At 40.6% G+C, this 12,059-nt stretch overlaps 4 protein-coding genes across 4 annotated transcripts; 2 read left to right on the forward strand and 2 right to left on the reverse strand. All coding sequences in view use genetic code 12, as the record gives it.

Annotated features, from left to right (window-relative positions):
• Nucleotides 1-609: 609 nt before the first annotated feature.
• RJT20DRAFT_26028 (uncharacterized protein) lies at nucleotides 610-2,324 on the forward strand. Its single transcript, XM_064919414.1, has one exon. The coding sequence runs from the start codon at nucleotides 809-811 to the stop codon at nucleotides 2,135-2,137; it is 1,329 nt and encodes a 442-aa protein (XP_064775787.1). The 5' UTR covers nucleotides 610-808; the 3' UTR covers nucleotides 2,138-2,324.
• A 116-nt stretch (nucleotides 2,325-2,440) lies between these two features.
• CTF1 (Ctf1p) lies at nucleotides 2,441-5,521 on the reverse strand (the record flags this gene model as incomplete). Its single annotated transcript, XM_064921391.1, has 3 exons — nucleotides 2,441-2,608; nucleotides 2,669-3,003; nucleotides 3,097-5,521. 3 exons carry the CDS (start codon nucleotides 5,519-5,521, stop codon nucleotides 2,441-2,443), a joined length of 2,928 nt encoding a protein of 975 aa, XP_064775788.1.
• A 2,333-nt stretch (nucleotides 5,522-7,854) lies between these two features.
• On the forward strand, nucleotides 7,855-9,033 carry RJT20DRAFT_93536 (putative cysteine synthase; the record flags this gene model as incomplete). The annotated part of the gene is made up of 1 exon (XM_064921481.1): nucleotides 7,855-9,033. The coding sequence occupies one exon, from the start codon at nucleotides 7,855-7,857 to the stop codon at nucleotides 9,031-9,033; it is 1,179 nt and encodes a 392-aa protein (XP_064775789.1).
• A 207-nt stretch (nucleotides 9,034-9,240) lies between these two features.
• On the reverse strand, nucleotides 9,241-10,770 carry RJT20DRAFT_144270 (uncharacterized protein; the record flags this gene model as incomplete). The annotated part of the gene is made up of 2 exons (XM_064918720.1): nucleotides 9,241-10,542; nucleotides 10,678-10,770. 2 exons carry the CDS (start codon nucleotides 10,768-10,770, stop codon nucleotides 9,241-9,243), a joined length of 1,395 nt encoding a protein of 464 aa, XP_064775790.1.
• Nucleotides 10,771-12,059: the final 1,289 nt, after the last annotated feature.

Raw genomic sequence — 12,059 nt, forward strand, 5'->3', positions numbered from 1 at the left:
ATATTCGCATATATGGATAGATATTGTGAGAAGAAAATATCCCTTCAGAGATACTAGTTGATATATTGGAAGAGAGACACTTATCTTTGAAGAAGCTTTCAAGATATCCTATTGAACTAACGTGGAGAGACTATCATAGGAAGTACTGATACGAATGTTCTTCCTGGTCCTTACCAAGTGATTAAATGGTTCTGCTCTTAGTTTTGTTTGGGTATCATTGTAAATAGGGCACAGCGATACAGATTGCAGTTAAAGATTTAAGACAACGACCTCGCTTGATAATAACCGGGCTCGCCCCCCCCCCCACTCTTGTAATAGAATTTAGACTGAAGAGGAGTCCTTGATATTCATTCTTGGTCCACTTGTTAAATCCCCTATCTAGCGATTTTCTTTTTAAATCAATCATCATAAAAGAACGCACTGCCGTTCAGGTTTTTCGTTAGCATTTTGCAATCATCTTAGAAACAGGAGAGAATCGTAGCCCCACCATCCCTTCCTCTTTTTGGCCAAAGTATAACTTTACCTCAAAATGAAATTGCTCACACGTCCACCTCCCATCAATCTCCACCGCTGAAGAACCTAGAATCGGAACACTTAACTTAATGTGAGAGTAGCATCATAAACCATAACATCATAAACCATTCACGGTTATAGTCCAAAGAATTGAACCCCGACAATAATTTCCCCTTTGGGCCAGATCTGATTCCGTGTTCGATAGCACCGCGAAATCAAAATATGAAGAGAAGGATATTACGATTACATATATTTGCTCTTTTATCGAAACGTTCAATAGGATAAAATTTTAAGTATGAACGTGAGTCATGAGTCCATCCAAGATGAATTGGACGATTTAGCGGCCCAAGCAGAAAATTTCCACGTTAGTGGTCTGGAAGATGAACAATTTGAAAACGCCAGCAATAGTAACATTTTAGACACGCCGACTAATCCAACACAACACGAAAACATAAACGGAGTTGATAGTATCACTAATAGCGCAAAAAACAGTGAAGAAGATAATGTCGATGATATAGAGCCTGTAATAATAGAAGAATATCTCAAAGATGCAACGCCAGCTGCAGATGAAAAAGAACAAGAAGACGATGATGATGATGACGATTTTGGATCTTTCGACGAAGCATCATTTGAGGATTTCGAGGAACCAACCATTGAAGAAGTGACAGACACAACAACCCTCAACAATAAAAACTTTGCAGAAGTGACGTCAGATGGAGTTACTGAAGATTCAAAGTCTTCAATACTGCAAGCTAATAACAATCTTGTATCTTTTCATGAAGAGGTATTTAACGATAATGAGCTCTTCCACAAGAAGTTAGAAGCATTATTTAGCACAGTTTTTCCTGAGTTAGATGCTGTTGATGACAACTATGGACAAATTCATGATAATGAGGTAGACACTGACCTTAACAGCACCACAAAAAATACATCAACCAAGGCAAATACAATTCTTTCTGAAAGATCGTCTGTCATCTTTACTCAATTGCTGACCATGCCGCATTTAAGTCCTCCTAACTGGACACGACTGAAAATAAGGCACAATCTCCTCATAAGCTTGGGAGTACCGATTAATTTGGATGAGATGACAAAGTCAGGAGCATCAGGGGTTTCTGCTGGTACAGGTACCAGTGTGGATTCCAACCATTTGTCTGTGGATTCTGCAAATAGCAGCATAGGAAAACGAACTCTTTCCTCCGGTCGTAGGAAGTCGATAAGTGCTGCAGACATCAGTTGGGACGGATTTGATATACCAGATTTTGAAACACTAGGAATTACAGCTGATGCTAAAAATGAGCTTCTTCTAAACACTAGCGAGATCTTGTCACGTATAGAAACTGACAATTTAAGTAACTCGTCGGAGAGATTCCTTCTAGATGAACACACATCAGAAGATTTACTAAGTGGAAAACTCGAGCAATTTCAAAAAAATTACAACAGCTTGATACAGCTAGCAAGTGTTTGGAATAATAACTTGCTGGAGCTCACAAAGGATTTTGAAATATACGAGCTGGTTGTGCAGAATTATATTGGTTACAGTCAAAAACTTAGGAGAGACGAAATTCTAGAAAACTTGAAGCGTGTTAAAAGTAGCAAAGCTAGGAAAAGGAGGTTGTGGAACTAAGCGGGAGATGCTTCAAAGGAATGGGATGTAATGTTCATAGACTATACCTATACATATACATTAGAGTGCCTGCTTGATGACATAAAGGTCAATAATGTAAGAATTATTTCCTACAATTCATTAGGATACATATACATATAAATAATTAGACTGCTTTGCGACAAGCTTTAAAAACCTATTGCACAATTGCTCAATACAATTATTTGAAATATTACAAAATCGACTTAGAACCACCCATTAAACTTTTTTGAATGCACCGACGTTTCACTTTCTATGATTACATCGACTTCAGGCCGTAAACAACTAGTATTGTAAATTGAACAAAGATGCCAAGTCCTCATTTAAGTAGTTCGTTTCAATTCCAGATTGTAAATTCATGTTGATGAAACTGCTATCAATAAAGTTTGTGTTGAAAGGTGTAGGAGGGGGATACAGCTCCTCCTGAACAACCTCCCTACCATCTCCTTGTTGCTGACTTCCGTCACCAACATGGTTACTGTTGCCATTCTCTGGTGCCTGAGGCTGTTGAACATTTAAATCATGGCGACTTGCATAGACATTGCTTCCAACCATTGGCTCGTTGGCACCACCAGCATCTGGGGATTGTACTCTTGTTGGTGGAAAGCTATACTTGACATCTGGGAACAATTGAGCTGGCTCGAAATTCTCAAAAAAGTTTTGATTGGTAGGCAAATTCTCCGTCACGAGGGATATATCGGGGAAGGACTGGGTAGATGATGTTGGAGACGTATCATTAGTCTTATCTTTCCCTTGCTTAAGCTGCTGCAGAGGCAGAAGTTTGTTGTTATTTTTCTTTTTGAATTGTTGAACAAGCTCATCAATATTCGGTTGCTTAGGCTGAGCAACTTGACTTGGATTGAACGATTGTGGTTTGATGGCTTGTGGTTGATGATGTTGCTGCTGCTGTTGTTGACCCTGGTTCTGCGGCGAAGACAGACCGTTCTGATGGTATTCACTATAAACTCCGCCACCGGGAGATACCCCCGAAGTAACTGAATTGAGAGAAGGTGAGTGATTATGCCCGTACTGTTTAATGTCCTTTCTAAAATTGCCACCTTGCACATGGTTTCCACTACTGTTGACAGATTCATTATTGGTAACACCGTAGTATCCACTCATATCGTTCGATTGCTCGTTTAATGCTTTTTGATTTGCACTTAATTCTTGGTACTCAGCGATTCTAGTACCGTTTTCTATAACCTTAGCCCTCTTAATCTTATCATTAGCGTACTTATCGAAGAAACGCATCAAAACACCAGCGATCGGCCAATATTTAGCAAGCTCCCGCAACACTGCTCTAGACACAAAAAGAGAGTCAGAGGCAGTGGATGAAATCACACTATTGGATGAATCCACATGATAAATCAACATCACTAAAGCTGAGAAGGAAATGTAGACGTACATCACGGGACAGTACTTGATTTGATCTCTATCCAAAAGAATCTTACTTACAATAGAGATCATTCTTGCAGACTGGAAGGAGATACCCCAAGATGGATACTTGTAGTTGTTTGGGTTAGTAGACGACGACTTGGCCATTCTGATCAAATTAGAACGGTGGATAAGGTATAATCTGTTGTAATACTGAGCATTAAGCAAGCAAGAGTAAAAATTCTGCGTCGAGGTGTCTGTAAGCGAGAAGACTAATTGAGGAGGAAGATTGGTGAACCAGATACCCATAAGCATATCACAATGTTGGATAATAGAGAATTTATTCTTTCTCTTAAGTTGCTCTGATTTCACTGAGTATTGGTGCTTTATGATAATACCAGTAATCTCTGCTAACTTTACAAGATGTATGAAGTAGAGCGCTTGGGTTTCGTTAACCGGATAAGGAGACTTCACTCCAAGCTCAGGATCATTTTCATCGAAGTCGTCAAGAGTTAACATCGGCACATCACAATCGTTCAAATCAATTACGGATGGTCGACCAAAGGCAATGGCCACATTTCTATCCTTTTCAAAAAGACACCACCAGATTCTTCTCCAAACCTTTTTCTCTGAACTGCTGAGGTTTTTCGAATTGTTAACATCTCTTTGAAATCCAAAACCTTGTGCTAACCCTACTGCAACTCTGGTCCAATAGAATGAATTCTTTGTAACATCTTCAGGTCCCTCCCAGTAAGATCCTATCAAGATAACAGTTTGAACAATTGAAACTGGATCACTCTCATAATTCGTTTCGTACAATGCTTTGGCTCTACGGAAAAATGTCAAGGAAGCAAGGTTATTCAGGCCCTTAGAGTCCAAAAGAAGGCTGTTCTGTGAAACTCTGCAACCACAAAGTAAAACTGCTTGTAGTAACATCAACGAAGGGTTATCGTTTGGATCATTGAACTTATTCATAAACTGTGTTCTATCGATGACTGGCATAAGGGGGTGTACATGTTCGAAATATGAATTGATAAGGTCGAGGGTCAAATCGTGCGATGGAAGAAGGAAAGCACCTCTGAGTTTCAAAATTTCAAGTTCAACGCTATCAAGGGAGTTGTCGTTAATATCAAATATATCAGATGTAAGTTGAACGTGGTTTTCTCCAACTTTTTGTGCTACAACACCAATGGAGGACGAACCTAAGAAAGTTAAGGAAGCCCTGTTGTTAGACGAAAGAAGTTCCTTCTTATGAATTGAGGGACGGTTCTTGTAGTTGGATGTAAGCGATGGAGGAACACTGACCTGCGAAATATTAAGAATTGGCTCGTTGCTATTTCCACCAGGATTGCTGTCGGAAGCGTGATTATGGTTTCCAGAACTGGCTCCAGTGGAGCTTGACTTGGGTGCTAAATCCGTTCTATTTGAAGCGTGGACACTACTCTCTCTACCATTGTACTCGTGTGTATTCTCTATCTTAGTGGTGATCAGTCCTCCGTTGGACTCGCTACTCACCAGTACTGTTTCCTTGGAAATAGGGCCTAGTTGTTTTCTTTTACTCTTTGAATCTCCCAGAGCATTTCCTCTTTTTTTGGCTTCTGGTAGTATACATTCACATCCAAAGGTTATACAGTTGGTACATGGAATATGGATTTCGGCGTCACATCTCACCTTACGAGAGCGACAAACAGTGCATGCTCTTGAGCCTCTAGGACGTTTGTACTTGATGGTGAATGCTTTGGGTTTATCGGCTTGTTTGGCAGAGGATTTCTTGGAGTTGATATCTGAAGATTCATCTGCCTTGTCGTCAGAGACTTCGGTTTCGATTTCACCTTTTTCGGTATTGGTCTCGTTGGGCTCGGTAGTATCACCGTCGTGATTAGCATTAGCACTGGTATCGCCACCAGCGGGAGAAGCGTCTACAGACGACGCCAGATTCAGGCCGCCGTTGCCAGGAGTGCTATTATCCTCGAGTTTGACTTTTGCCGTCATTATAGTTTGTTTTGTTGACTTCCAGTCACTACTCGATGGTTGACACGGATATTACTACGCAGAAGCTCCGGTTGATTAGTGAAAAAAATTTCAAGTTAGTATAATCGCGTGGAGGAGGGGAGGAACAACGACGAGAACACGGTTATGATAGAGGGTTACCGGTGCAGCAGAGGTGGATGTCTGTGCGGGCATGTAGTGGATCCACTAAGAGTTCTTCCTTGTGTTAATAACCGCCCTTGACTTGGTCAAGCGAGTAAAAAAAATTTGACACTTGAAATTCCGATTGTTCAGAGTGTGACTCGTTCGGTATTGTCGAAACAAATCTCTAAGGGGAAGGCGACACTGGGGTTGAGAGTGAGGATGAGCAACAACAAGAAATGGCAAAATTATGTTAATGGAGCCAAGCAAACGACGGTTGAGTGAGTTGCAGAAAAGCGAGTTTCACACAACCGAAAGTCGACAACAGAGAGAAGAAAGAATAAAAACGCAATCAACACTACGGAGTAGGTTCGGAACCAAGGTTAGGTGCACGCAGCAGAGAGCGAGAGGCAGAAACTATGGAAGTTGTAGTTATAATTATGTCACTATGGACTTGAGTGGGTGTGCTATTGGAGGGGAACACAAGGAGACCAGTATATTGGAAACGTGACTGACAGGGTGACAGAGAACGTCACAGAAAATAGCGAAAATAGGGATCCCGAAAGAGATAGTTCACAGCAAAGGGGAACAAGGGGCCCAAAATGCCCACCAGTCAAAAAAACCAAAAGAGCCCAAAAGCCCAGGAAAATAGGGTTCCTCAGATGTCCTTCTTCCAAGAAATTCAGACATATATACTTTATGGCAGTTCTACATCGTCACTATTAACAAGAGCTATATTATCGAGCAGTAGTCTTCTCCATCACCTCGCCTACCTCTTGGTTCTGATATCTCTGTTAGGAAACTGGTCTGAAAATAATAGCACCCAGCAGAAGACCAAATGCAATGACGTGCAGGATTGTTATGGGGTACAGACAAACCCTAAGTCAAACAAAAAATATCGCGCATCTACAGGAAATATCCGTATAGAGGCATGGTTAAAAGGAGTCAGACATGGCTATGGACGTTTCAGCAAATCAGGGTGTTTTTCTTGATGGGTTACGGTGTGGTGGATTCTAACAGAGAAAAACCACAACTAAGGGAGGGCGTTAAAGAAAAAATCGATAAAAATGCAAAGATAATTGCTCAAGGATTTTCCCTTAGAGCAAATTTCATCCGAGTTCAGTTTACAGTTGCAATCGTAGCCCCCGTCCCGGGTATTGAAAGGAGTGGTGAATATTGAGGTAAAAAACTTTAGTTTAAATTAGACCTGTCGGACCGATGACAAAACGCTTCTTTTCGGTAGCATTTCCGCTCTACATGCTTCGTTTTTGCGTCGTCATATATGTAGGCGTAGCATATAACAAGTGGTTATGATTCCTTTGCATCGTTTTCTGATTTCTTGATCTACCCCTCCTCAGTAATGCTTAGCTATGCGAGGTCTTTATCATGGGGTTACATGACTCATGACTTGCCTTCTTCATGAAATGATATGATGGCCTGATCAGCTGGGACTGCGGATTCGCTTTTTTGGGTATCTCTTCTGGTGCTGATTGTCTAGTGGCACCTGGATTTGCAGAAGATTTCTCTGTACTCTAATGTCTCAAGCGGAGATAAAAGGTTGATCCCTTCCTTCATTGCCGAGCTCTGCCCCACTTCATTTTATTTTTTTTTTCGGAAATATCTTTTTTTCACTCAATTTCGGATGCCGAAATATATTGTTAGTATTCAACAGAGAGTCATTGGCCGGGAACCAAAATAAAACATTCAGAACACCAAGCGAAATTATGTAGCGTATTCGGAACCTCTTCAGTAGCCACACTGAGGCACTCTTATAAGCCCAAATTAGCCTTTAGCTGTACAGACTAACCAAAAAATGTAACGTGCAGGCTAATAATGCTGTTACGGGAAATGAATATTCCATATGAGTAAGGTCCAGAGAGACATGTATTAAGTATACATGTGTGTCGTATGTCGAATTTCAGCCAACAACTGTGACATGAACTAGTAAAGTACGGAGCTAATAGTATATAGGAGATGATTGTCTCTTCAAATGTCGAGAAACGGTACATTAGCCTGTCAAATTTTTCACAAATCCATGCCACACTACATAAAATGTAGACACCTTACCGTCATCTTCATACATACAGGTACTTGGGTATCATGACCAATACCGCAATAGTATGAATTTTTCAGTAGTTAAAGGAATAAAGCCAAAACTGTCTAAGAAATCATCTTTGCAACCAACACACTTAGTAATGGGTCTCAACTGGAAGCAAACACTACAGTCCACGGCGTCGATAATATCGGCGTTCATAATAATTTATGAGCTCCACAAACAAATAAAGGCTGGTAGGAGCAATTCAGGCTTGACAACTCTTCCCCCTAAATCAAGAGGTGTAGAGTCATTGATTGGGAATACTCCGTTGATAGAAATCAAGTCTCTCTCAAAGATTACTGGATGCAAAATCTACGGGAAACTTGAACTCTGCAATCCAGCAGGTAGCGCTAAAGATCGGGTGGCCTTGGCTATTATTCGTGCAAATGAACGCCTAGGAAAGATTAAACCAAACACAGGAGATGTGATATTTGAAGGAACATCGGGATCAACAGGTATATCTTTTGCAGTATTGGCTAATGCGTTAGGGTATGAGGCTCATATATGTCTTCCCGACGATACTTCGCCGGAAAAATTGCAGCTTTTAAAGGCTTTGGGTGCAACTATTCATCCAGTTAAACCAGCATCTATTGTAGATCCACAACAATATACCAATGCTGCCAGAGAAGGAGCCCGAAAGATAAATGATGATCCAAATGATGAAAGAAGAGCCATTTTTGCAGACCAATTTGAGAACGATTTCAACTGGCGTATCCACTATAACACCACTGGACCAGAAATATGGCGTCAGACGGAAGGAGAAGTTGATGTGTTCATCAATGGTTCTGGTACGGGAGGAACAATTGCTGGAGTTTCAAAGTACTTACACGAACAGAATTCGGACATTAAGGTCATATTGGCAGATCCTCAAGGATCTGGTTTGGCTAACAGAGTCAATTATGGTGTTATGTACGACTCAGTTGAAAGAGAGGGAACCAGACGTAGACATCAAGTCGATACTTTGGTGGAGGGAATTGGGCTCAATCGTTTAACTTGGAATTTCAAACAGGCCGAACAACAAATAGACGAGGCAATAAGAGTTACAGACAGACAAGCTTTGAAGATGGCCAAGTACTTATGTATCAACGATGGACTCTTCTGGGGCTCCTCTGCAGCTATCAATTGTGTTGCCGCCGTTAAGACAGCTTTGAAATATGGGCCTGGTCAGAAGATTGTTGTTATTGCTTGTGACTCAGGAGCTCGCCATCTTTCCAAGTTTTGGAAAGTTGCTTCGGATATTCCGAATGATATAACAATGAATGAAATCTTACAGGAATAAAGATACAAAAGAATAGTCTTTTTCTATGTTCTAAGTTTATAATAATGAGATGGACATGAATTAATCTTATTAAAGCTAATCTCATCAATGATAGAAGTCATTGTCCTCTCCGTAATGAGATGTTTGTATGACTTCGTATGTATCCAGTTTCTACATTTCAATATTCCATCATGTTCACAGGTTATTATTAATATATATTACATCCTTTCAAACTTTCTCCAAAAGCTTCTTCTTTGTTTCCCTGTACAATTTAATAGTACTCAAAGTAGATGCACTTATACCCATCCATATTTGAATTGTGTCAAATGGTAGAGCTATTCCAAAGACAGTATAGGTATTGAACACCAAATCAGATATGTTCTTATATATGTCTATCCATGCATTGTTCTTCTTGAACTGGATATCTTCCAATATCTTTGCATCTTCGTTGGAAGATTCTCTGTTGCTTGAAAAATCAAACTTAGGATTTGGAACCGAGCCATTTCCAAGTAATTGACGAGAGAGCAACTTAGCTTTGCTCTTGACTTGGATCAGAATCTTCAAATCCATTTCCTGTTGGGTCAAATTCTGTAAGTTCTCGTAGGCATTGTAGAGTGCCAACCAAGTCTCGTAGTACCAACCTAAAGACTCATGACGAGCTGCAAATGCCTTATAAGTTGGGTTGGATAAAAAGTTCAATTTGTATAATAATAATGACTCATCGTTAATACCGTAGTATAAGGAGAAGATCTCTCCAAGAGTCTTTCTGTTGATTAAGTTGGTGGAGTTCACCTGGAGCTCGCTACCTTTAAATGAGACATTGTTGGCCACCTTGTTTGCCAAATCTCTTATTCTGAAAGGAGTCTTACCAAAACGTAAGAATTGTCTATACATTCCCAATCCTCCCACCATTCCGGCTAGTCGTTGACGGAATACAGAGCACACGAGTATTACAATTATCTTCATAAAATCGGAAGGATGGTGGAAAAAGTTCCTAATGAGGTTCAACTGCTTCTCCAGACTGTTATAACGCTTGTTAATAGCCTTTATGTTGAAAGTGTCATCACTGAGATATGTTTGTGTCTTTTCAGCATGGAAGATCAAGAGCCTCAATGTGTATTGACCAACTTTGGCCATTTTGTCCTTTCCAACAATATCATTTAACATGGCCCAGAATATGTCCCATGATTTCACTTTCTTTGTTATTGGAGCTGGCTTTGGTGTACTGGAAACAGATGCCTTTTCCTGAATGGCTATCTCTGTTGCCTCTTCTGTGGTAGTCAAATCGACTGTTTTATGTTCAGTCATTGGAGTGATATATGAGAAAGCAGCCTTGGGTTTGAATGGGGTCTCGAACTTGCTGCCTTGACTTGAAGAAGTCGCTATTTGGGAGGGAGACATGTCTGCGGTGGTATTAGGGACGTCTATATTTAAGAGGTATCTTGGTTTGTTGGAAGGAGAGTTGTTTGGTGAGTCTATCCACTCTGAATTGTATTGAGATAAAGAGTGGGGTTGCGTCAGGAATACGAACTGAGCTTGCGACGGTTGAGCCGAGGGAAGGATTCTTGATGGATCGCTATGAGTGAACCGTTTTGGAAACGATGATGCTTGCTGCAGTTGGAGCTGAGCTAGTTGTTGTCGATGGTGCTGGATCTGTTGTTCTACCAGGAGCGGTTGGTTAGTTTCGTTGTTGTGGGTTGAGGAGCTGTTTGCTGGAGGATTACTGTTGAGAAAACTGGCGGGTTGTACAACATTCATTCTCCAACATTTATCACTTTTGGGTGTCGGATGAGACACGGATGGATATATATATAATTATAAATATGTACGATGGTATTCCACCTAAAAAAAATATCGATTATCAATGATGACCAAACCGTGGTACCCTGGAGAACGGCTTGTCCGTATAACTCACCACTGTGAACAAGCAGAGAAAACAACCTCAAATATGCCGTGAAGACTGTGTAAAGGAAAGGAAAAAGAGACGCCGACGGTAACAGGAACCACCAGAGGTTACAGTAGCAGAGAGTAACGGTTACAGCAGCAAACAGTGAACATGAGAACAAAGAAGCGAGCGAAAGACTGTGTAAAGAGTTAAGGCGAGAGGTAAACTGGGAGAGATGCCTGTGTAGGGTTGCAGGAGGGGTTTTAGATTATTGTATGGACGGACGGGGAACAATACAACGGAGTCAGAGTGTGAATGAGTGTGAATGAGTGTGAATGATTGAAATGGGAGTGAATGGGAATGAAAATTGGAGTGTAAACAGTATGAGTCTGTTTTACCGTCAGTTTCTCTAATGGCTAATTAGTTTAACACACCAGATGTTGTAAATAATAACACCGTTCGGAGGACAAATACGGCATTATCTTCGATTCACGTCAAAAAATAGGAACGTAGCACTGCAAACCAGATTCATGGAACATTGAATTCGAAACTGTTCATACCTCTGCCTAAAAATGCTACCTCCAGCCCATACTTTTCATCTCATTGCTCACAAATGGAACGTTGCAATATACCATATGAGTGCCATCACATTGAGATACAACATCGATACTGAAGCAACAGCGATATATGCCTGCAGAGGGAGACAAAAAATTTATGTTTGGATCAATCGGACTTGGGTTACGGACCGTCAGACCAAGAGATGAAGGTGTCAAACATCGTGGTGGTATGATGTAGAAAATGCATTTATAGGTATAAATCTGCTACTTTTTCAGATTTGGGATCTTTTTGATAGTTTTCTTTGAAAGCCCGGTGTTATTATAGTTGTTTCTTATTATGTTTCCTCTCTGCTAATGGCACTGCTCATTATTATGAGTCTTCAAATTTTTGAAGGATAAAGCCTTCTATTTTGCAGTCGGTTTTGCCCTATCAAACGCACTCCTATAATAATACGTCAAACTCTAATTAAAGACAGTGGTCTTCTCTCGGAGCCCATTTTCTACGTATTTTGTTATCTGTGCCCGTCGACATCTTAGCTGTTGGTTACAAAGTTAGCATTGTCTGTTAAGTTCACGTCATGCAATCTATTCACGCATCTATGTAA

Source organism: Scheffersomyces xylosifermentans (assembly GCF_036884685.1).
Source record: "Scheffersomyces xylosifermentans strain CBS 12540 chromosome Unknown RJT20scaffold_2, whole genome shotgun sequence".
Taxonomy (NCBI): Eukaryota; Fungi; Ascomycota; class Pichiomycetes; order Serinales; family Debaryomycetaceae; genus Scheffersomyces; species Scheffersomyces xylosifermentans.